We start from the raw sequence: 24,306 nt of genomic DNA on the forward strand, positions 1-24,306 counted from the left end.
AGTCGTGTCCAACTCTTTGCAACCCCATGGACTGTAGCCTACCAGGCTCCTCTGTCCATGGGATTTTCCAGGCAAGAGTACTGGAGTGGGGTGCCATTGCCTTCTCCAGGGGATCTTCCTGACCCAGGTCTGCCGCCTTGCAGGCAGACACTTTACCGTCTGAGCCACCAGGGAAGTTCCGTATACACAATAAGGCCCCTTATTGCCATCAAGTTGAGTGTCTACCCATATCCTTTTCTGCTTTGTCTACTCTGACCCTTAAAATGATCTTCCGATCATGGGGTGCTATGCTGGAAGGCCTCGGTGACCATCTATGGCACTGCTTATTGTATAAGGAGGAAACTAAAACTCAGAAGATCATTCTCCTAAAGTTATACGGTCAGTGACAGACCTCAGCCTAGCACCAGGCCACTTGACTCTGAGACTGTAACACTGTTGTTACTATTACTATCATTATCTTGTTGTTATTTATAGAAGCATCTTGTTTTTTAATTATATGAACTATGGCAAGAACTCTGCTGAATACATACCCATTTCATCATGACAGTGATCCTGTGAGGGAGATGGTGTTGCTTGCACTTCTGAAGATGAGGAACCTGAGGCTCAGACAGGTTAAGTGACGGGTCTAAGACTACACACCTGTTACGCAGCAGAGCTGGGGTCTGAACTCAGGATTGTCTGGCTTTGGAGCCGGCTGTGGTGTTTGGCTGTGGCGCTCACAGTGTGGTCACCAGCACTGCTTTGGAGCTTGTTGGAAAGGCAGTCTCAGGCCCCACCCCAAACCTACTGAAGTGCAATCTGTTCCCCAGGTTATTAGTGTGCACATTAAGTTTGAGAAGCACAGCTTTAGCTTCTCCCAGGGCCTGGCTGGGCCCAAACATGATGCCTTCTCATTCTGTCTAAATTCTTTAACCTAAGCACCTGGTAGCTGCCTGTGGAGCCCTCCCTGGGTAGAACTCTCACTTCTGCAGGCTCAGCTCCCTTGCACCTGGAATCTACATTCTGTTCCCTCTTTCCCTGTTCCTTTCCTCCTGCTCACCCTCCCCCAGAAGTTGGGAACTCAGGGGGGCCTTTTCTGACTGGCACCCCCTGTCACTGCCTTGGCAGCTAACCCCAGGACCCGCTGGCTGCACTGGATGTCCTAGAATTCTGGGAGCATAAGCGCAGCTGAGGAGAGTAGAGAAAAGAAACTTCAGTGTGAAGCCAAATATCCACATGCAATCAAGTTCTGGTTCTGTTATAAAAGCTGTGTTGCCTCTCATGAATCTCTCTTGGAGATTCAAGTTCCTCCTATATAAAGTAGGGATAATTTTAATATCCTTTGGGTTACTGTGGGAATGAAAACAAAGTAATGAGTAGTGCATATTAGGGCATGCTTAGATAGTGCATGCATGCCCAATTGTGTCCAACTCTTTGTGATCCTATGGGCTGTAGCCTGTCAGGCTCCTCTGTCCATGGAGTTTTCCAGGCAAGGATACTGGAGTGGGTTGCCATTTTCTCCTCCAGGGGACCTTCTTGACCTAGGGATTGAACCCTCATCTCCTGGATCTCCTGCATTGGCAGGTGGATTCTTTACCACTGAGCCACCTGGGAAGGCCATGTTTAGATATGCACATGCTATTTCCAGAGACAGGAAATTCAGAGTTTCTCTAACTTCTCCTCGAGCCTCCTCCACTAAAGTAACTCTCTGTTGACAGGATGTTAGTGACCAGAATAGCATGGATTATCCCCAGCTCTACAGACCTGGGCAGCTGAATCTACTTTTTAACAAGCATGAATTTTTCATCTGTATGGCACATGGAATCTATACCTCATTAGCCCTTTTCTTCATCCCTTATGGGGCCTTTCACAACATGGCTGGAGAAGATGGACAGCACACTGCAGACTACCAGTCTTTTGCAGTGACCATGGCCACGTCTTTGGTCATTGTGGTCAGCGTGCAGGTAACCCTACTGGTGAAAATATCTTAACTGGATGGCTTTACATCTTGTAAAATCATGCTTCATTTGTTGACAGTAATCTTAGTAGGGTCCTCAACCATTTTGGCACCAGGGACTGGTTTCATGGAAGACAATTTTTCCACGGGCCAGGGTGGTGGGGGGATGGTTTCAGAAATGCATTATATTTATTGTGCATTTATTTCTAGTATTATTACAACAACCACAGACCATCAGGCATTAGATCCTGCAGGCTGGGGACCCCTGTAATACGGGGGTTTTCTTTTTAACTACACATTCTGAGATGAAACAGGAAGTTTTAACATAAATCCCCAGATGTGGGAGATTAGCATTTTGTGTCTATAACCTCCAAATTAGGAGAAACCTCACAGTAAATTGGGCACTTCTTGGGACTGAACACTGTATGTAAAGAGAATTGATATACTAATTCTTCCTTGTGTTTTCTTCTTGGGAGAAAAAGTTTCTAATGATAATAGAAACTTTCCCATGATTTCTGTAAAAGTTAGTAACTTCTAGGTTTTTAAAATTTATTTCACTCAAAGGATAATTACTTTACAATATAGTGATGGTTTTTGCCATATATCAACATGAGTCAGTCATAGGCATAAATGTGTCCCCCCGATCCTGAACTGCATCCCACCTCCCTCCCCACCCCACCTCTCTACATTGTCCCAGAGCACTGGCTTTGGGTGCCCTGCTTCATGCATCTAGTTTTATAGTGAGATGTAATGTTTATTTTGCAGTACATTTCTGTATTCAAGAGGTTGAATGTTAGGTGTGTGGCACATTTGAATCTCAATTTCATATAAGCTTTTCTGGTAGGAATAATTTTTTTAATTTATTTTATTGAATTACAGAATTGTACTGATTTCTACTATACAGCAAAGTGATTCAGTTTTATATATATTCTTTTTCATATTCTTTTCCATTATGGTTTATCACAGGATACTGAATATGTTATACCTCTTCCAGTAGCACCTTGTTGTTTATCTATTCTGTATATTGTAGTTTGCATCTGATAATCCCAAATCCTAATCTGTCCTTCTCCTAAACCCCCTCCACCTTGGCAGTCACAAGTCTGATCTCTATGTCTGTGAGTCTCTTTCTGTTTCATAAATTTCTTCATTTGTATCATATTTATTTTCCACATATAAGTGATATCATATGGTATTTGTTTTCTCTAACTTACTTCGCTTAGTATGATGATCTCTGGGTCCATCCCCGTTGCTGCGAGTGGCATTATCCATTCTTTTCACCGCTGAGTAGCCGTCCCGTGTGTCGTCTGCACGTGTGTGTGTGCATGCCACATCTTCTGAATTCCTTTATCTGTCAGTGAACACTCAGGTTGCTTCCATGTCTTGATTACTGTAAACAGTGCTGCTATGAACGTTGAGGAACCTGTATCTTTTTGAATTATACTTTTGTCCAGATACATGCTCGGGACTGGGAGTGCTGAATCACATGGCAACTTTACTTTTAGTTTTTTGAGGAACCGCCATATTGTTTTGCATAATGGCTGCACCAATTTACATTCCCATCTGGTAGACATGATTTTTGATGATCGATTGATCATCATTGGACATCTTGAGTTTGTTTTTATTTCTTTTTTAATGAAAATGGTGGACAATACTATTAGATATTGAGTTAGAGTTCACAAAAGCTTTCTAATCCATTAAAATCTGTACCTCTGGGTGGATACAACAAGCTGTGTGACCTCTGTTCTTTGCCTTTGTGTGTGTTTTAAGGGGGAAAGTATCAATCAAGGGCTTAATTTTTACAGAGTTTGAATTGTCTTTGGTCAGTCCTTTTTCTATCCTATAAATAATCTCTTTTACAAATCTTAGCTATTTATATCAACAAAAGATCTCGTTAAACCCCAGACTTTCTCTTCATGACTCAATATTTATTAGACTGAATGAGTCAAATGTAAACATACTGCTTTTAAATGACATCTCTGCCATTCCTTGGTCCATCTAAGTGAGTATCATTAAGTTCATACCAAAGCCATCTAACACTTGACATCTTGGGAGTTCAAAATTCAGAGTCAGATAGCAGCCAAAATCAGAACCAGATTTCTCCACTCAGAGTTGTTTGTCTGTTTCACAACTACATAAAGCATATTGATGCTTTGTGAACGCTCCATGGCTAGGTCCCCTGTGTTCAATTCTGTAGCAGAGGAGGAAACAATAGAGTGAATTGAAAGTATCTGACATAGCTAAGGCATCCATCATGAAATCATGGCTTCAATCAGAAACTGCTGTCTTTAGCACAGAGTAAACTTCAGGAATTTTGTGAATAAGCTCATTTTGAGAGTGGCATTAACATGTTTTCCTCTCTAAGCATGAGTAATTTCTGCAGGAGTACATAGATGTATGTTTGAGTTCAAATCTTTATCTTCACAGTTAAATCATATATTAGATGGGCATAAGATACTTGAATCAGAGTGTTTTAGGAATTCTGTAAATGATTTTCCACTACATCTCTGTTTCACTGTAACGGCTTGGTAATAGGTTGATTCTCTTTCCTTTGTAAATAGTATCTCTTCCGTCTAGAAGCTATGTTTTTTATCCTTGAACTTCACAAATGTTACCAGAATGTAACTTCATTCATTGATTTGCCTATAATTTAGAGTACACTCTCAATCTGAAAATCTTTGCTGCTATCACAGAGCAGGGTTCATCATTTCTTTGATTGCTACTTTTTCTCTTTTTAGGATGCCATTAGTTGAATGTTGGGCCTATGGATTGGACATCTATGGATTTACCGTCCATGTCTCATATCCTTTTTGCACATGGTTCCCATTTCTTAGAGTTTTTGCCCTTATGAGATGTTTCCATTTGTTTTTACAGAATATTCAGTTCTAATCAGTAACTATTCTTATTTGGTTTCTCTATTAAAATTTTAAATTCAGAAATAACACTTTTTTCTTCCAGAATTTTTTTCTATTATCTAATTGCTTCTCCTTAAGAGTTCTCATTACTTTTTAAAATTATTGTTATAGTGCTTGTCTTTTTCATTGTAGGAACTACCTTTTTTTTTCCCCAAGTCAAATCCTCTTAAATTGGTTGTGATTTTTCTTGGCCTACTCATACCTACACAGGTCAAACTATTGGTGTCTTTTAATGGTGATGAACTGACAGATGGTGAACGTTAGAGCTAGAGATTTTGGTCAGCTGTCTTGAGGAATGAGCAGGGAAACCAGCAAGTCTTTTTTTGCTGAGGTATGGAAGGCAGGGCTCTCTGTTCTCAGGCCTCTTGAGGAAAGAAAAGGCTGTCCCTTTGGCACTCCTGCAGTTTCATCGAGGCTGCTAACACTCTTTTTATGGGGCATCATTTTAAAGGACAGTAACTTTGTGTGGGAAGGGGAAGTATGCCTCTATAATGCAGAAGAGTCTGTTTCCTGTGTAGGTAGAGCCTCCTTAGGCAGGCAGGAAATCTGTGACTCTGAGACTTTCTGAGACTCTGCTAGAAATCTAAACTTTCATTTGGACCATTTGGAACCTCTGAGATGCAAATAAGGATGCTGGAACCTACTTTAAAAAAATTATTTAGAAAAACTGGAATAAAACTGCTTTACAATGTTGTATTACTTTCTGCTGTACAATAATATAAATCAGCTATATGTATACATATACCCACTCCCTCTTGAGCCTCCCTCCCACCCTGCAAGGTCATCACAGGGCACTGAGCTGACTGAGCTCCCTGTGCTATACAGCAGGTTCCCACTAGCTATCTATTTTACCCATGGTGTAGTGTTATACATATCAGTGTTATTCTGAATTCACCCTACCCTCTCCTCCCCCACATCCATGTGTCCATTCTGTCTGCATCTCTGTCCCTGTCCTGCAAGTAGGTTCATCAACACCATTTTTCTAGATTCCACATATATAAGTTAATATATGGTATTTGTTTTTCTGACTCACTTCACTCTGTATGGCAGACTCTAGGTTCATCCACATCACTGCAAATGACCCAGTTTCACAGAACCTACGTATTTTTCCTCTGAGAACTGAAGTGTTCATATTCACTAGTGGCTTCCTTAGTTTGCCCATATCAGATCACTCTTTTTCAGCTGTGCTGCCATAACAAGTTATTGGATGGGAGAAGGGCTTGTGAACATGCTCCCAGATCACCATGAAGCCCAACTCCTGATGCCAAAAGTGGATTAAGGATTTTTGTTATTATTTGAATAGTTTAACAGAAATGGTAATCAAAATGAACTAGAATATTGATATAAAACAGACTATACCTGTGTCAAAATGCTGAAATGAAAATATATGCACAGATCTTAAAATGTTGCAGTTTCTCACTATGAAAAAGTTTTCCAATAGACAAATTTAGAGAGCAGTTTGGAAAGTAGCATTGAAATTAGAAGCCACTCTGCTTTCTCATTTAAAAGTTTAACATTTTATTTCCTGATGTTCACTCAATATTGTTAGATATAATGGCTGCAGGTACAAGTCCTAAGGTTAGTTGTCTACCAGAAGTGTCACATCAGTCCCCTGTGTTGTGCAGAAAGTGGTAGAGCCTGTGGTTGGCTGCTAACTAGACAGGTACAATTGTCTTTTCACAGAAGTGTCCTGAGGAGACATTACTCAGTAAAATGATGCTCTTTTCATCCTCAACAATCTCCCCTTGGCATTTGACTTTATTTACAGATAGCCTTGGATACCAGCTATTGGACTGTCATTAACCATGTCTTCATCTGGGGCAGCATAGCCACTTATTTCTCCATTTTATTTACAATGCACAGTAATGGCATCTTTGGCCTCTTCCCAAACCAGTTTCCATTTGTTGGTAAGTGAATCATATTATTTGCTGGGGCCTTGTATCAAGATGTCATTTGTCTTTGTAATGTATCTTCATTTTGGTGGGACTAGGAATGACCAGTAATTCTGTCTCTAGGAATTGACTGAACCAGACAGCTGGAGGCTTACAGTTTCCTAACAGTACAGATGCAGTATTCTGTCCCTTTTCAAATAAGAGGCATGGCACATATATATCAGAGCTGCCTGAAAACCATGTAGTTCAGGTATATGATAGAAGGAAGAGAAAGAAATGCCAGGCTCTCCCTTTTATGCCATATTATAACCAGCATTTATTGCCAAAGTTCACCTGTGGAACTTACGTTCATTTAGAAAAGAAGTGTATAATTTGTGTGTGTGTTAAGTGGGCTTCCCTGGTGGCTCAGAGGGTAAAGCGTCTGCCTGCGATGCAGGAGACCCAGGTTTGATCCCTGGGTGGGGAAGATCCCCTGGAGAAAGAAATGGCAACCCACTCCAGTACTCTTGCCTGGAAAAGATCCTCTGGAGAAAGAAATGGCAACCCACTCCAGTACTCTTGCCTGGAAAATATCATGGACAGAGAAGCCTGGTGGGCTATAGTCCATGGGGTCGCATGTCTGACTCTTTGCAACGCTATGGACTCTAGCCCGCCAGGCTCCTCTGTCTATGGGATTCTCTGGGCAAGAATACTGGAATGGGTTGCCATGCCCTCCTCCAGGGGACATTCCTGACCCAGGGATCAAACCCGCATTTCTTATGTCTCCTTCATTGGCAGGTGGGTAGTGGCTCAGATGGTAAAGAATCTGCCTAGCAGTGCAGGAGACCTGGTCAATCCCTGGAATTGGGAAGAGCCCCTGGAGAAGGGAATGGCTACCCACTCCAGTATTCTTGCCTAGAGAATTCCATGGACAGAGGACCCTGGCAGGTTACAGAGCTGGACAGACTGAGCAACTAACACTTTCTTTACTACTAGTGCCACCTGGGAAGCCCAATGTATAATTTAGTCTTTTAAAAATGGCTGGACAGTAGGCTGTAAGTGGCACAAAGTGTAGGCTCTGTTGCCAGCCAGCCAGGGTTCTCTGCCACTTATAAGATGTGTGACCTTAGGCAAGTTTCTTTTCCTTTTAATACCTTAATGTCTTCAATTCTAAACTTGGGGATGTTAATAGTTCCTACTTTTATAGGGAATTTGGGAGGGTTAAATGAGATAATGCATATAAAATGCTTAGCATGCAGCTTGGTACATAGTACTTTATCAGTAAATGTTAACCAGGATAATGATGATTAAAGAAAATGTGACTTGATTACTGGTTGGGGACACTGCAAGCGATTTGAACAGCAGGTGGGTAGCAAAAGGCCTCCTAAAATCCCTTGAGCCCCTGATATTCTGAGTCCACCAAGAGTATATGTCTGGTCTACCTTTGGAGTATACTGTCATTGCCCCCCATATTTCAAAATGATTCCCAGCAAAGGCCACTGAGCTTTACACAGTGGGGCTATTAATAGACTTTTTAAAGAAGTTTTAAAATTTCTAGTGTGTGTGAAATAAGCTGGTAACAGAGATGTTTCTGAGTTCATCCTGGAAATGTGGAAAAGAGATGCACAGTGACAACCTTCTTGAGTTCGATTAGGTAAGGCTGAGATCTGCATCCATTAGTTGGGAAACTGAGTCAAGAAAAACAATTATTAGAAGACTGATTCATAGAGAAAGCAAAATAAGAGCAACTATCGGGTTATACATTTCCAAGATTGTAATTGTAATTGAGATTGTAATTCCATTTAAATGCATATATACATTTAAGAGTATTATATTCAATTTTTTGTCTTGCTCTGTGTACCTGGAAATATTTAAATTGCACCACTCTTACTTAATATAAACTGTTAATCCTTTGTCCACCAAAAGGTTCCAACCATGTAGAAACATGATGGTTGTGAATAATAAGCATACTAGGAGGGAAAAAAGAGACATTTAAGTTTTCCCTTTTCTTTTCTCTTTGGTGCCAAATCTGAAAGTTCAGTGTGTTGACCAGAAGACTTCCAGTCCTAAGAGAGCATTCGCACATACATAATGAGACTGGAATGCCTCAACTGGAGAAAGTAGTCTATGTGGTGACCACGCTCTCCAGCTAAGCACATGCCATTCCAGGAATTAATTACTGAGTTCCAATGAGACTTTTCAAAAGTTATATCAACACTGAGGTTTAAGAAATTTTTTCTTAGTAGCCAGCAGCAAACAGGAGTGTGGTTTTAAAGTGATGGGGTTTTTTTCCAGTCATGGCTGCGGGTACTGAGCTTCAAGAAGCTCAGAGATATTTAATTTATGGAGTTGCTCATTTCTGCCCAGGCAGTTGGAATCAAGTGGTCTTTGGTAGGCAGTGTCTATCCTACAAAGAAAATGCAGACATTCCAATAAGTAGCCAAGCCCTCACACCTAAAGCCCATTCAAATAGTGGTAATGCTGTAGGATTGGGAGGGATAATTGGATGTATCATGTCCCTAGAAAACCAACAAAAGGAACAAAGGCTCATTTTGGCAATATAAGTACAGCTGACATCTTCTGTATAATTTTCCTTTCTGCCTCACTGACCCCTATTGCTGTGTTTAGGCAAACAGCCCAGGATACGAGGTGTGAGTATAAAATAAGAACACTGGCTCCAGGCTTGGGAAGGAGCTTCACTATTCTCTAGAACTAATATATTGAATGACTGCACCAGTGGTTTCCCAGTGTGGAGAATGCTCTTTTCACAAACCCAGGAGCATCTCTGATCACCTTGGGACCTTGAGGACTTCCTATCCATGGGAACATTAGAGAGATCAGCATGTCCGCTCGAGGCTGTTGCCTGGATTTAAAAGGTTGATCCTGTCATAGATACAGCTTACTTTTTATGACATAGCCAGTGGAAAAGACCATCATTTGCGATTGTACCTGCATCTAGAACATCTACTGTGTCATTTGATATGGTAGTTTTAAGGGTAAATGTGGCTTTAATGACTGCTTTGCGGTTGAGGCATCCTGAAACTGGATGAGAGAATGCTGTTCTTCAGTGAAGGTGGACTGAACCTGGATCAGACAATGCATGTCTCTGGCTATCAGTCTCCTAGTGATCAAGCCATGAAGCCGTTCCCAAGGGTGATCTGACCATTGTTCTTGCCTTTTTCTTATCACCACTGAACATACTATATGCTGGGGGAAGATACCCAGTGTTCTCTCTAGGAAATCTAAACAATCAATTCAATAATTCAGTTCGATTTATAACCACAGTGTTTATTTTCTTTTAATAATAGGAAATGCACGACATTCCTTGACCCAGAAGTGCACCTGGCTTGTTATTCTCTTAACAACAGTGGCTTCAGTTATGCCTGTGGTGGCGTTCAGATTTTTGAAGGTGGATTTATTCCCAACTCTGAGTGATCAGGTATGTTGCAGCACTGATGGATACTTGAGGGGTTGATTCTTTGCTCTTGGAATCATGTCCTCTGCCTGACAAGAAGTCCAGGGAAGAGCTAATGAAGTTCTCATCAGCAAACACCTACAGGTAGGTGCACAGCATCACATTGCAGTAGCTGGAACTGCCCACATCTGAATGTAGTAGCACTGGGAATGCCAATGGAGATCACTGTCTACAGTAAATGTGGGTGAGGAGTCATAAATTACAAGTTAAGTTGTGTATTTTTTTATATTAGCACATAGTTGATTAAAGTGTAGTTTCAGGTATACAGCAAGGTGATTCAGTTACATACATGCATCTATTCTTTTTCAAATTCATTTCCCATTTAGGTTATTACAGAATATTAAGAAGCATTCCCTGTGCTACACAAGTCCTTGTTGGTTATCTGTTTTAAATATAGTAGTGTATACATCTCCATTCCAAACTCCCAGTCTATCCTTCCCTTCCATTCTTCCACCCAACCCCTAACTTAACCCAAACCCCAACCATAGACTTACCTTTCTGAAGCACCTACAGCATCCACAATCTCAAAGCAAACTGCACACTTAACAATCCAATCCAATAAACAATTCAAACATTGATATAAGATTCATGCACCAAATAACAGTAATAGGAAGTCAACATCACATTTATTTATTTATTTATATTTTATTTTAAAACTTTACATAACTGTATTAGTTTTGCCAAATATCAAAATTAATCCGCCACAGGTATACATGTGTTCCCCATCCTGAACCCTCCTCCCTCCCCATACCATCCCTCTGGGTCGTCCCAGTGCACTAGCCCCAAGCATCCAGTATCCTCTATACCATAAATCCACATCATCACAGTTAAAACAATGAACAGATTATTTAAAAAAGCACTCTGATAACAGTAATTTTGATAAGTATACACACATAGTTATAGCTGTGGTGTTAGTGGTAAATAACCTGCCTGTCAATGCCAGTGCAGGAGATGTAAGTGACTCGGGTTCACTCCCTGGGTGGGGAAGATCCTCTGGAGAAGGAAATGGCAGCCCACTTCAGTATTCTTGCCTGGGAAAATCCCATGGACCAAAGAGCCTGGCAGGCTGCAATCATGGGGTTGCAAAGAGTTGGACACGACTGAAGCAATTTAGCACACATATAAATTTAAAGCATAACTTCAGCTAGTTATCAAATACATAAATTTACAATACAAAATATTAGTACACAAAATCTTTTTAGTTTTATAAACTACCAATGAATAACCTCAAAAGGAATTTAAGAAGAGAGTTCCATTTTAAATAATGTGAACATAATTAGAGAATGAACTTAAATATTCTAAGCCTGTGAGTCTGTTTCTGTTTGTAAATAAGTTCTTTTGTATCATTTTTTAAGATTCTTCCTATAGTGATATCATATTTGTCTTTCTCTAACTTCACTTAGTATGATAATCTCTAGATTCCATCCATGTTGCTGCAAATGGCATTATTTCATTCTTTCTAATGACTAATATTTCATTGTATAAATATACCATATCTTCTCTATCCATTCATCTGTTGATGGATATTTAGGTTGCTTCCATGTCTTAGCTACTATAAATAGCAGTACAATGAACATTGGGGTACGTGAACATTTCAAATATGGTTTTCTCTAGATATAGGCCCAGGAGTAGAATTGCAAGGTCATATAGTAGCTCTATTTTTAGTTTCTTAAGGAATATCCGTACATTCTCCTTAGTGGCTGTACCAATTTACATTCCAACAACTGCATAGAAGAAGTAAAACTGTCACTGCTTGTGAATGACATGATAACCATACACAGAAAATCCTAAAGATGGTACCAGAGAAGTAGTAAAGCTCATCACTGAATTTGGTAAAGTTGCAAGATACAAAATTCATACACAGAAATCTGTTGCATTTCTATACACTAACAACAAAAGATAATAAAGAGAAATTAAAGAAACAATCCATTTACTATTGCATCAAAAAGAACAAAATACCTAGGAATCAGCCTACCTAATAAGGCAAAAGAACTGTACTCTGAAAACTATAAGATGCTAATGAAAGAAACCAAAGATGACAAGTTCAGGTGGAAATAGAGACCATGTTCTTGGACTGAAAGAATCAATATTATCAGAATGACTATACTACCCAAGGCAATTACAGATTCAATACAATCTTTATCAAATTGCCAATGGTATTTTTCACAGAACTAGAACAAAAAAAAATCTTAAAATGTTTATAGAGATACAACCAACCTTGAATAGCCAAAGCAGTCTTCAGAAAGAAAAACAGAGTTGGAGGAATCAAGCTCCCTGACTTCAGACTACATTATAAAGCAACAGAATGATATGGGCACAAAAACGAAAATAGAGCTCAACTGAATAGGATAAAAAGCCCAGAAGTAAACCCATTTACCTACGGTCAATTTGTGGCAAAGGAGGCAAGAATGTAAAATGGAATAAAGACAATCTCTTCAATAAATGGTTCTGGGAAAACTGGACAGCTACATGTAAAAAAAAAAAAAAGAACATTCTTTAACACCGTACACAAAAATAAAATGGATTAAAGACCTAAATGTAAGACCAGATATCATACAATTCTTAGAGGAAAACATAGGCAGAATGTTTTGCCTTTGACATAAGTTGCGGCAATATATCTTTTTTTGGTTTGTCTGCTAGAATAATGGGAATAAAACAAAAATAAACAAATGGGATCTAATTTTGGCACAGCAAAGGAAACCATAAACAAAATGAAGAGACAACCCACAGAATGGGAGAAAAAAATTGCAAATGATGCTACTGATAAGGGATTAGTCTCCAAAATTTACAAATAGCTCATGGGACTCAATATAAAAAAAAAAAAAAAAAAAAAACCCACCCTATCAAAAACTGGGCAGAAGACCTAAATAAACATTTCTCCAGAGAAGACATACAGATGGCCAAAAGGCACATGAAAATATGCTCAACATCGCTCAGTATTAGGGAAATGCAAATCAAAACTACAATGAAGTATCATCTCACTCCAATCAATGGGACCATTGTCAAAAAGTCTACAAACAATAAATGCTGGAGAGGGTGTGGAGAAAAGGGAACCCTCAGGCACTATTAGTGGGAATGTAAATTGGTGCAGCCACGATGGAGAAGAGCAAGGCAGTTCCTTAAGAAACTAAACACAGAGCTACCATGTAACCCCTGGCAGCATTTTGGACATTTGCTCCCAAGGCAAAGGGAAGCTTGATGGAAATTAACTGACTTGGGAAAGTAAAGGGTAGTAAAAGAGGGACAAATAAGGTATGAGGTGAAGGGGCTCTAAATATCTGTAGAAATATATTAATAGTAACATTATTAAACACAAGGGGGAGGTGATGTTCATAATAGCTGGGTTGAAAAGTACAGTTAGAAGAAAAACAGAAAGAATAGATTCTAGAAATACCTAAGCCAAGGGATTAACAGAACATATTTCAGTGTTTCATGGAAAGAGGAGTATAAGCAACACAATGTTGTTAGATCTGGACCCAGAGAGGAAGAGAAAAGGAGAAAGAGGGGACACACGTCTGTAGCCACGTATGAAGCGAAGTGAAGTCGCTCAGTCGTGTCCGACTCTTTGCGACCCCATGGACTGTAGCCTATCAGGCTCCTCCATCTATGGGATTTTCCAGGCAAGAGTGCTGGAGTGGATTGCCGTTTCCTTCTCCAGGGGATCTTCCCGACTCAGGAATCAAAGCCGGGTCTCCTGCACTGCTGGCAGACGCTTTACCGTCTGAGCCACCAGGGAAGCCCAACGTCATGCGAAGGGGGAAATACTGATAAGACGAGTGACCAGGCTGATGATGTTGAGAAGAACTGATGTAGAAATTCCCTTATCATGAAATCCTTCCTGGTCTGGGGCCAAAGTGCCAAGAGATTCCTTCTGAAATGACTCACTCATTCCCCTCTAATGTTTGCCCTTTCCCTTTGGCCCTGTGAGCTCATTCTGATGTAAATCCAGACAATGATGGATGAGCTGAAGGAAGATGATGCTCATTCCTTCCTATGTTTATGCACACCATGATTTTCTGCTTGATGGCTTTCTCCTGACATGAAGGTCAGAATCCAAGTGGTCAGTCAGCTCATCTAGAGAACAAGGTGCTAAGCATCAAACCTTGGATCTTTTCTCTCCTCAGCATTACAGGGAAATGAGATGCTACAAACCCACTCAAACAATGTTGAGCTTTTCAAAAGGTCACCAGAAAACCCACAAGAAATCAAAACCATGACAAATCTCATGGTACTTGGATCTGTCACAAGAGTTTGAAATTTATGACTGTCATTTTCTAAATTTTCTTAGTCCAGTCACCACTAACTTTTTCGAGCCAGAGAACCTCTAAAAGAGAAAGGAAAGGCTTACTTGGGGGAAATGGGACTGTAAGTTGTTATACTGACTGAGTTTGGGTGGTGCAAGTTAGAAAATCATTCTGTGCAAAATATGTTCCTGTTCATTTAAGATGGATGTATGAGATGGAGACAATTCTGAAATTTGTCTTAACACTTTTTGTTTGCTTAATAGTCTCTTCATAGAAATAAAAACTGACCAGTATCCAGTTTTCCTGGCTTTTAGGTGAAAAAACTTGATTTTGCAATGAAGTTGAGTACTTGGTTATTACTGATATTGTTTTCACGGAAAAGGTTTTTACCTCAGGAAGTGGCCCACTATGTGGAGTCTGTCATTTGGATGCTCTGTCTCACCCTGGGTCTCCTTTGTCTCCAGATCCGCCAGTGGCAGAAGGCTCAAAAGAAGGCAAGGCCCCTGCGTAGCCGAAAGCCTCAGACTCGGAGATCAAGCTCGCGAAGATCTGGATATGCTTTTGCTCACCAAGAGGGCTACGGCGAGCTTATCACATCTGGAAAAAACATGCGAGCTAAAAATCCACCCCCAACGTCAGGGTTGGAAAAGACACTGTATAATAGCACTAGCTGGATTGAAAATTTATGTAAGAAAACCACAGACACAGTGAGCAGCTTTAGCCAGGATAAAACAGTGAAACTGTGAGTCAAGATGAATTTGAACCACACAATCATCTTTTCACTTCAGCTGGAGCTGAAATCAGCTGGCTCCAGGGTTTGGGGTCTGGGGCTAGGCTGGAGTAGATGGCCTCACTTATCCTAAACCTGTGGCAAACAGCAGCCAGTGCACATTGGATAGAGATGCACTCTACTGACAACCTGGCCAGAGGGCACTGCCTAACTGATGAGTTGGTGGATAAAACTCTCAAAATACTAGCAAAGATTTTTATCAACCTAGATACCAATCAATCTGTAATTTAGAATCTCATTTATGGAGAAACACTTGTAAATCTGTATACACAGAGAATGGATCTTCAGCTGGATAAAAGGATACATTCACTAGGTATATATCCCATCTGTGCAAAGCATCCTTGTGACACATTAACACTTATATGTAAGGTCAGCTATTTCCAAGATACATGTTTAAGATTTTAGAGGTGCACATTGTACACGAAGGTGCTTTCAGACTTACCAGCAGCCTGTTACTCTCCAGTCTCGATCTCTACCTGTGTGTTCAGTCAGAACAACAGATCCCCTTCATGCCTAAAGAGAAGAAAAACTTGCTGGTATTCCACATTTTTCTACTAGTCTGGAGACAAAGTAGACTGAACATCTTTACAGTGGGTAGGCTGACAACTTGTTCAGATTTATTCAAGAAATTCTCAGGGACATGTTCATGAAATGTCAAAGACAGACTCTAGATAGAAAGTATTCTAAGTACTTGTCAATGACTTTTATAACAAACTCAGTAGTTATTTACTCTGTGTCATCCATAACTATTGATGGACTTGGCAAAGCACTGAAATTTCACTGTGATGATAGTATTTCATGTAATTAATGTATCTGCAAATACTTTTGATATTTCCAATTTTGAAAAGTTCAGATTTGAAACCAAACAATCTCTTTAATCGCTATTTAAGTATGCAGGTTTAGTTTGTTCACCTGTCATACTCGTAATTCTAACATATGTGTTGAGTTTCTGGAGATGTACCAGCCCAGATTTCAGTCCACGTGTGAGTCACCAGTGCAGTATCTGTAAAAGGAATTCATGCATATTCATGTTCAAACTCCAGTTCTGTTACTTACCTTTGTAACCTCTGGCAGGTAATGTGCCTCCTCGGGGACTCAGTTTCTTCCTCTGTAAAATGAGGATATTCTACCTACCTCATGTGGTTGGTTGAGGATTGTCAAAGCACAAATTCTTTAATCATTAAAAACAATTCTCAGTGAATAGATGATTAGTTAAGTGCCATTTAACTAATCATCAGAATAAGAGTTTGAAAAGAGCAAATGTGAAGAACTGGAACTTAAGTAATCAGTGGGAAAGGCCTTGATGAAATGAGACTGTAAAGTGAGAGCCTTACTTTGGTAAGTATCCTAAAGGGAAATATCCTTGGAGGTATTTTTATATAACTTTAACCATGAAGGTAAATTTCTCTATAAGAAAACAAAAATCATGTTTTATCAATTTTCTACAAATCAGTTTCCAACTTTATAGAATATTTAATCTGGTCTTTATTGAATTATTAAAGTTATATTTCTGGACAGAGTCAGATGGCCCTTGGGTGAGCTTGACGGATAATAGGCTAGCAAGAAATTAATGGATCACACAATCCTTTTTTTTGTTTGTTTTTTTGCTTTAATTTCCATGTCTGGGATAAGGTTTCCTGAATGGGGTCAGATGAGATATGTATAAAAAAGCCTAATGCAGTGCTTTAATCATAGTTAATGCTTATAGATTGACCCTTTTCTCCTGCATGCCTGCGTAGATTTATCCAGACGTTAGTTTTTAGTGTCTAATTTGTCATTAGTTTCACTGTGTTTGCTTGCTTTTTGTAGCATTTTTGAAAGATTTGAAAACTCTCAGTAAATATTTTGGCACTGTTGGTGTTTGACGTGTTGTTTCTTTATTGGAAACTCATCGGGAAAGTCTTTGTTACATTGATCAACTAATTGTTTTTTCTCTCTTAGGGAAAGTGTACTCATTCTTAGGATCAGAGTCAAGAACAAAATGAACCAGGTCAACCTATGTTTAACGGATGGGAAAGATTAGGAATGGTACATGTTTGCAAATTCAGTTCAAATTAAATAAGCCTGTTTATAAACAGATAATGTGGATAGTTGTGAGAGAAACACATTTATCAGTTTACTTTGGCCCTATGAGATCCAAATAAACTCACACACCCATTGCAAGGTCCTTCAAATGCCAAGGATTATTTTGAACCTGAAGATAAAAAGGCATGAAAGGGTGTTGGTGATGCTTTGCTAAGTCACTTCAGTCATGTCTGACTCTGTGTGACCCCAGAGATGGCAGCACACCAGGCTCCCCCGTCCCTGGGATTCTCCAGGCAAGAACACTGGAGTGGGTTGCCATTTTGGGGAATAGTAAAATTTTAGGTTTATGTAAACTATCAGATTATTTGGAAAGAAAAAATAATTCTATATTTAGGACTAAAGTTGATAACTTGTGTTTTTAAAGTCTTTGTCCAAGTTTTGAGCTCTTATAGACAATTACAAATTGTGTTTTCCAAAGGAGGGCTCAAGATGGCAGAATGAGAGACTGTGGCGTTCACCTCCCCCTCCAGAGACATCAAGAATACATCTACATACAGAATAGTTCTCATGGAAAACTAGTTGGAAACTGACTGAAGAACTCCTATACAGCCAAAGCTGCAAGAAAAATCTCCACCTAACAAGGTAGGACAGAAAAAAAGCATAAGGTCAGGACCCCCACCCCTGAGAAGAGTCTGACAGGGAGAGAAGTCCTGCATTGGTGGATCCTCATCCAGGGCTGCAAGCGGTTCGAGCCACAGTCTGGGTTTCCCAGGCCTGGGGAACAGCATGGAGAAGACAAGCCCTGTTGGCCAATGGCAGAACTGCTGAGACACATAGAAGGGCTGCAGAAGCTCAAACTCAGTACCAAGGAGTCTGTGTGTGCCGATCGTGGCAGACAGAGCCTTGTACTGGCAGCTGCCGCCTTGCTGCATTCCTCAGTCCGAATGGGGCAAACGCTCCAGTACTGCTCACTCCTCACCATAGCTTTGTATGAGACCTGGGCCAGCTGGCCGTGACATTTGTATAGCTACAGAGAGACAGCTCTGGGATGTGATCTGGTTAAGGCAGTAGTGGTCATTGTCAGCGTGTGCTTGGGCAGTGCTGCCAGAGTTTGCCACAGTGAGCCTCCCAGCCCAGTGTTCCAGCCCCACCCACTCCACACTGCAGCTGAGCATGGAGGCGGAGGTGGCCCAGATCGCTGGCAGCAGCTCAGCCACCTCAGTTCCTGCAGCCACAAAGCCCCGACTCCAGCTCCAGACTGGTGAATGCCCCAGCCATTCCACATCATCATGTTGTACTAGATCTGGGACTAACATGACAGGGAAGGGATGTGACCTTGGGCTGCATCCCAGTGGAGCTGCAGAGGCCTTCACAGGCGGCACATCATTCCTCTGTGAGTGTGTGGGGGGCAGGGCACACACTTAGGGGGAATGGAGCCTGATTGGGCCCAACCAGCCCGGCTTCTACCCCATCACCTGGGGAGCAGGCCCCGCCCCTGACAGGATGGTGACAGCCACAGAGCTGAGAGGAAATCCCACTTCATACCCAACACAGGCTTTACACCCTCCAACGCCAACCACACTCCCTATCAAGGGGAACACAGCCAGGACACCCTGAAGGAATATGTGGCTGGTGTCCATATTAAAACCAGCCTTTTCACCAAAGATATCACAGTCTACACAGTGATGCTCCCATATAAAAATGCCCTTTAAGACCACAAAAGCTAAGTTTCTGTGTCTCTATGAATTTAGGAGAAAGTTAAATAAAATGAAAATGCATAAACCACTCCCAATAAGAAGAGCAAGAGAAATTCCATGAAACAGAACTCACCAGTGTACCAGATCCTGATTTCAAAAAAGTGGATTCATCTGCTGCTGCTGCTAAGTCACTTCACTCGTGTCCGACTACTGGAGTAATGGAAATAAAAGCAAACATAAATAAATGGGACCTAATTAAACTTTAAAGCTTTTGCACAGTAAAGGAAACCACTGACAAAAAGATAACCTAGGAGAAATATTTCTAAGAAAAAATATTTGCAAGTGATATGACTGATAAAGGCTTAATAGCCAACATATATAAGCAGCTCATACAATTCAACATCAAAAACCATACAAGCCAATTAAACAATGGGTGGAAGAACTGAATAGACAACTTTCTGAAGAGGAAATGCAGATGGCCAACAAACACATGAAAAAATGCTCAAAATCGCTAATCATTAAAGAAGTGCAAATCAAAACCACAAGAGATATCATCTTACATCTGTCAGAATGACTATCATCAAAAAGTCTACAAATAAGAAATGTTGTCAAGGATGTGGATGAAAGGGAATCCTTGTACACCATAGGTGGGAATGTAAATTGCTTCTGCCACTGTGGAAAACAGTATGGAGATTTTTCAAAAAACTGAAAGAACTACCATGTGGACCCAGAGATTCCACTCCTGAGTATAGTCACTTCAGTCATGTCTGACTCTGTGCGACCCCATAGACGGCAGCCACCAGGCTCCCCCGTCCCTGGGATTCTCCAGGCAAGAACACTGGAGTGGGTTGCCATTTCCTTCTCCAATGCATGAAAGTGAAAAGGGAAAGTGAAGTCGCTCAGTCGTGTCCGACTCTTAGCGACCCCATGGACTGCAGTCTAACAGGCTCCTCCGTCCATGGGATTTTCCAAGCAAGAGTACTGGAGTGGGGTACCATTGCCTTCTCCGGAGTATACATACAGAAAACCCCAAATCACTAATTCAAAAAGATACATGAACTCCAATGTTCACAGCAGCATTATTTACAACTGCTAAGACACGGAAGCAACTTATGTGTCCATCAACAAATGAATGGATAAAGATGGTGTGGTATATATTTATACAATAGAATACTATTCAGAATGAATATTTGCCATTTGCAGCAACATGAATGGACTCAAAGGGCATTATCCTAAGTGAAATAAGTCAGACAAAGACAAAAGCTATATGATATATGTGAAATATAAAAAATAAACTAGTGAATATAACAAAAAAGAGGCATACTCACAAATAGTGGTTACCACAAACTAGTGCTTACCAACAGGGAGAGGATTCGGAGGAGTCATACAGAGGTGGAGGAATGGGTAATACAAACTATTGGGGTAAGAAAGGCTACAAGCACATACTGCACAGCATGGGGAGTATAGCCAATATTTTTTAATAATTAGAAATGGGGTATAACCTTTAAAAATTATATAGAAGTAAAAAATTTTTTAAAGTTACTCCTTAAATTTATATGGAATCACAAAAGACCCAGAATTTCCCAATCCTGAGGAAAAAGAACGAAACTGTGGGTATAATCCTTTCAGACTTCACATTCTATCTACTTCAAAGCTATAGTAACTGAAACAGTATTGGCACAAAAACAGATATAGAGATCAATGGAACTGGAGAGAAAACTTGGAGAGAAATTCACACGCTTATAGTCAATCTATGAGAAAGGAGACAAGATTATATAATGGAGAAAAGACAGTCTCTTCAATAAGTTGTGCTGGGAAAACTGGAAAGCCAAGCATAAAAGAATAAAATTAGAGCATTATCTAACACCACACACAGAAATAAACTCAGATGGAGTAAAGACCAAACGTAAGACCTGATACTATAAAATTACTAGAGGAAAACATAGGTAGAACCTTTTTCACATAAATGGTAGCAATCCTTTTGGATCCATCTCATAGACTAATGGAGAAAAAAACAAAAGTGAATAAATGGGGCCTAATTAAACTCAAAAACTTTGGTATAGCAAAAGAAACCATAAACAAAACAAAGAGATAACCTACAGAATGGGAGAGAATATTTTCAAACGATGTGACCAACAAGGGATTAGTCTCCCAATTTTACAAATAGTTCATGTGGCTTGATATCAAAGAAATAGCCCAGTCAAAAAATGGGCAAATGACCTAAACAGACATTTCTCCAAAGAAGGCATACAGATGGCCAAAAGGCCTATGAATATATACTCAACATTGCTAAGTATTAGAGAAATGCAAATTAATGCTACAATGAAGCATCATCTTACTCCAGTCAGAGTGAGTGAAGTGAAAGTTGCTCAGTTGTGTCTGACTCTCTGAGACCCCAGGGACTGTAGCATGCCAGGCTCCTCTGTCCTCGGTGATTCTACAGGCCAGAGTACTGGAGAGGGTAGCAGTTCCCTTCTCCAGGGGATCTTCCCAACCCAGGGATCGAACCCAGGTCTCCCACATTGCAGGCGGATTCTTTACCCACAGAGCCACCAGAGAAGCCTAAGAATACTGGAGTGGGTAGCTGTTCCCTTCTCCAGGGATCTTCCCAACCCAGGAATCAAACCGGGGTCTCCTGCATTGCAGGCAGATTCTTTACCAGCTGAGCTACCAGGGAAGCCCTGGTAAGTATTACAGAATGAAGATGCATGTCACTCCAGTCAGAGTGGCCATCATCAAAAATCCTCCAAATAATAGATGCTGGAGAGGGTGTAGAGAAAAGGGAACCCAAGTACACTGCTGGTGGGAATGTAAATTGGTACAGCCGCTATAGAGAGAACAGTATAGTTTCCTTAAAAGACTAAAAATAGAACTGCCATATGATCCAACGATCCCACTCCTAGGCATATATCCAGAGAAAACCACAATTCAAAAAGATACATGCACTTCAATGTTCATAGCAGCATTATTTACAATTGACAAGATATGGAAGTCACCTAAGTGTCCATCAACAGATGAAGAAAGAAAGAATATGTGGCAGGGTGTGTGTGTGTGTGTGTATATATATATATATAAACATGCCAAGATTTCATTTTTTATGGTTGAATATGTTTTTTATAGAGAGAAGACATAGAAGACATAAAAAAGCACCAAAGCAAAAATTGCATGCTGAAAGTCAGACTCACCTTTCCTTGGTTCCCTTTTCTCCAGTAACAACTCAAGTCCTGAATGTTTGGTTGCTCTGCTTCAGTGAGACTACCACAGCACTAGGCCACCATTTTCTTCCATATTTCCATGTCCCATGATTTGAAATGAGAAATGCCCTGGGGAGAAAAACAGTGTAGAATATGAGACTCTTTGAATGCATGAAGCTACTCTGAGATCTTGGCCCTCTAGTTCTGGCTGCAGCAATCCCACTGCTGGGCATATAGCCCCCAAAGGAAAAAACTCTAATTAAAAAAGGTACATGTACCCCAATGTTCATAGCAGCACTACTTACAATAGTCAAGAAATGAAAGCAACCCAAGTCCCCATCAACAGATGACTGGCTTAAAAAATGTCGCATATATATATATACACACACACACACACAATGAATTACAACTCAACCTAAGAAAAATGAAATATTGCTATTTCCAGAAACATGGATGGACCTAGATAATAATATGCTTAGGGAAATATGTCAGACAGAGAAAGACAAATACTACATATCATCACTTATATGTGGAATCTAAAAAATATTACAAATGAATGTATATACAAAAGACAGATTTTTTGACATAGAAAACAAACATGATTACCAAAGAGGAGAGGGAGGGGCACAGGGACAAATGAGTATAGGATGAACAAACTGCTATATATGTAATATATATATATATATATATATATATATATAAATAGTTAGGGTTTATGGCTTACCAGAGGAATTATACTCAATATCTTGTAATAAAGAAAAAGAAAGAACTGAATCACTAGTCACCTGAAACTAACACAATATGGTAAATCAACTTACTTCAATTAAAAAAAATAAATAAAAATTAAAAAGAAGACCAAATTGTGTTTCCTATTTTTCTCTCTCTCATTTGCCCCCATATATATCTATGATCTAAAGACAGAGAGGGGTGAAGAAAGCAAGAGATAAAGAAGGGACTGGAAAAAGAGGGAGGGAGATAAGAGTTTCCAGATAGATATCACTTAAGGTGATATGACTTCCTGCAAAATGAATTTAACTCCTTAAAGGAAAAAATATTAGATTGTATTTGAAAAACTAATAACAAAACCTCCTGCATAGTTAATGTGAGGTCAAGAAAATTTCATTAGTGAACTCTAGTAGTGTTCTGGTAGCATCTTTAGGGTTTTTCTATGTCCAGTATCATGTCATCTGCAACAGTGACAGTTTTACTTATTTTCCAGTTTGGACTCTTTTTATTTCCTTTTCTTCTCTGATTGCCATAGATAGGACTTCCAAAACCATGTTGAATAAAAGGGCAAGAGTGGACATCCTGGTACTGTTCCTGATCTCAGAGGAAATGCTTCTGACTCTTCACTGTAGAGGAGATGTGGTACATACATACAGTGAAATATTAGTCCGCCATTATAAAGAATGCAGTCACACCATTTGCAGCAGCATGGAAAGACCTGGAGATGATGACACTAAGTGAAGTGAGTCAGACAAAGACAAATGTCTATGATATCACTTGTATGTGGAATCTAAAAAAAAATAATAATAAATGAACTTATTTACAAAACAGAAACAGAATCACAGACTTGAAAACAAACTTATGGTTACCAAAGGGGAGATGTGTGTTGTGGGGGATAAATTAAGAATTTGGGATTAACATAAACACACTATGCTATGCTATGCTAAGTCACTTCAGTCGTGTCCGACTCTGTGCGACCCCATAGACGGCAGCCCAACAGGCTCCCCCGTCCCTGGGATTCTCCAGGCAAGAACACTGGAGTGGGTTGCCATTTCCTTCTCCAATACATGAAAGTGAAAAGTGAAAGTGAAGTCACTCAGTCGTGTCCGACTCTTAGCGACCCCATGGACTGTAGCCTACGAGGCTCCTCTGTCCATGGGATTTTCCAGGCAAGAGTACTGGAGTGGGGTGCCATTGCCTTCTCTGATAAACACACTAACCATGTATAAAATAGATAATCAGTAAAAACCTACTGTATAGCACAGGGAACTCTATTCAGTATTCTGTAATAATCTATATGGGAAAATAATCTGAAAAAGAATGGATATATGTACATGTGTAAGTGAATCACTTTGCTGTATACCTGAAATACCACTTTGTAAATCTACTATACTCCAATACAAAATAAAAATTAAAAAAAGAAAATTTCATTGGAA

The 24,306-nt window shown here is 40.0% G+C and overlaps 1 protein-coding gene and 1 long non-coding RNA gene across 4 annotated transcripts in view; one reads left to right on the plus strand and one right to left on the minus strand.

The window, feature by feature from the left end:
• ATP8B4 (ATPase phospholipid transporting 8B4 (putative)) overlaps positions 1–17,084 on the plus strand; it is a 292,569-nt gene extending 275,485 nt beyond the window's left edge. For all 3 annotated transcript variants that reach the window (XM_027554041.1, XM_027554043.1, XM_027554042.1), the window contains 4 exons: positions 1,698–1,943; positions 6,617–6,755; positions 10,028–10,158; positions 14,903–17,084. In XM_027554041.1, coding sequence (XP_027409842.1) covers positions 1,698–1,943; positions 6,617–6,755; positions 10,028–10,158; positions 14,903–15,184 — 798 coding nt within the window. In that variant the 3' untranslated portion in view covers positions 15,185–17,084. The remainder of the gene's footprint in view (positions 1–1,697; positions 1,944–6,616; positions 6,756–10,027; positions 10,159–14,902) is intronic.
• Positions 15,671–22,413, minus strand: LOC113900352. The gene is made up of 3 exons (XR_003513123.1): positions 22,136–22,413; positions 19,084–19,160; positions 15,671–15,741 (listed from the first exon to the last, which is right to left on the minus strand). It is a non-coding gene; the product is annotated as an uncharacterized LOC113900352 (long non-coding RNA).
• Between the last annotated feature and the right edge of the window lie 1,893 nt (positions 22,414–24,306).

Source organism: Bos indicus x Bos taurus, chromosome 10, assembly GCF_003369695.1.
Source record: "Bos indicus x Bos taurus breed Angus x Brahman F1 hybrid chromosome 10, Bos_hybrid_MaternalHap_v2.0, whole genome shotgun sequence".
Lineage (NCBI taxonomy): Eukaryota > Metazoa > Chordata > Mammalia > Artiodactyla > Bovidae > Bos > Bos indicus x Bos taurus.